This window comes from Fulmarus glacialis, unplaced genomic scaffold (assembly GCF_000690835.1).
Source record: "Fulmarus glacialis isolate BGI_N327 unplaced genomic scaffold, ASM69083v1 scaffold20614, whole genome shotgun sequence".
NCBI classification, from domain to species: domain Eukaryota; kingdom Metazoa; phylum Chordata; class Aves; order Procellariiformes; family Procellariidae; genus Fulmarus; species Fulmarus glacialis.
The window spans coordinates 9724-11182 of record NW_009210153.1 but is presented as its reverse complement, the minus strand read 5'-3'; the positions used below and the strand labels follow the sequence as shown (position 1 = coordinate 11182).

The 1459-nt window shown below is 61.1% G+C and overlaps 1 protein-coding gene across 1 annotated transcript in view; it reads left to right on the top strand.

Moving 5' to 3' along the window:
- Positions 1 to 1459, top strand: part of ABLIM3 (actin binding LIM protein family, member 3) — a gene marked incomplete at both ends in the record, with an annotated part of 17793 nt that overhangs the window by 6880 nt on the left and 9454 nt on the right. The window contains one exon of the mRNA XM_009577091.1: positions 58 to 151. Coding sequence (XP_009575386.1) covers positions 58 to 151 — 94 coding nt within the window. The remainder of the gene's footprint in view (positions 1 to 57; positions 152 to 1459) is intronic.

The window sequence follows — 1459 nt, the reverse complement described above, 5'->3', positions numbered from 1 at the left end:
GGGGGTGCCCAGCCTGGCTCAGCTGCTGCTCACCCCCTTCTCCTCTCTCTCCCAAAGGGATGGCATCCCATACTGCGAGTCCGACTACCATGCCCAGTTCGGTATCAAGTGCGAGACCTGCGACCGGTACATCAGCGGCAGGGTCCTGGAGGTGAGTCCCGGGGCTACAGCCACCCCGTCCCGCTCTGTAATAGGGACTGTGTGTGTCCCACCCCGAGGTGTGTGCCTTGGGAGGCGTGGGAGTTTCATCATCCTGAACCCTCGACATGCTACCCTCAGTCTCTCAGGGCCATGGCTCTTCCTGCGGTGGGTGCATGGACACAGTCTGACCTTCTCTGGAGGGAGGGAGTGGGGGAAGGAGCAATGCCACACTGCAGACCTTCGGAGAGGTACTGGAGCTCCAAAAGCAGCCAGAGCATTCGGTGGCCTGGGTGTGCTGGGACACGTCCGGAGCCTAGGATGTGGGGACTCTAGCCTTAAGCAGCTGCTACCATGCCCGGCTCTGGGGTGTCCCCACCATGCTCACCCCAGCCCGCCTTCTGAGCGCATCCCTGTGCGGGCAGCCTGCCTGTTGCCTTGGAAACACATCCAGCACGGCTGCCTGCTGCGGAGCCTGGGCGAGGGGCTGCAGCACCCTGCCCACGGGCAGCCATCCCCATGGCACACCCCTTTGCAGGACAGCCACCGGAGCAGGGGGTCCGCTGCTCTGAGCCAAATCCGGAGGGGTCTTTGCTCATCACCTTGCTGGCCAGCAGGAGCTGCTCTGGCAGAGCCACCGAGGGATGCAGGGATCCCACAGGGATCCCACGGCAAGGCATGGATGCAGGTGGCCAGGGAGGGTGTTTTGGGTGATGGTGGAGCTGCACAGCCGGCAGAGGTGGGGGGGAGTGGGGTTTGCCATTGGGGAGGGACAGAGAGGTCCGTCAGGGCTGGTCCTTCCCATCAGCCAGGCAGTCAGGTCCTTCCTGCGCTCTCTGCTCCTGGAGGGGAGGTGTCCTGTCATGCTTTCTGTTTCTACCCCAACATTTGCAGGGGAAAAGAAGAAGCCCGGAAAATCTGGTCTGAGGGTAAACTAAAGGCTCAGGAGCCAGGAGGCAGAGAGAAAGATGTCAGAATGAAACCTGTTGTGATTTTTAGACCCCCTGGTGATGCTGTGGGGCTGGGCTGTGGTGGTGTAGGGGCAGCAGTGCTGAAAGTGTGCTCAGTCACTCCCCCTTTGTGGGAAGGGAAGATGTGGGTGGCATCGGGCACCCACACCTCTGCCATCTCCAGACAGCAGCAATAGGAAGCTGTATTCCAAAATCAGAGGTACTGTGGCTCCACAGCGAGCCAGACCTCAGGTGCTATGGGCTGGAGTGGCAGTGGCTGTGTAGGTCTCCAGCCTGCTGAGAGCTGTTCCAGGACATCTCCAGCCTGTTTCACTCACAGCCTACCAAGAAGTGGTCACCCCCTCCAGTCC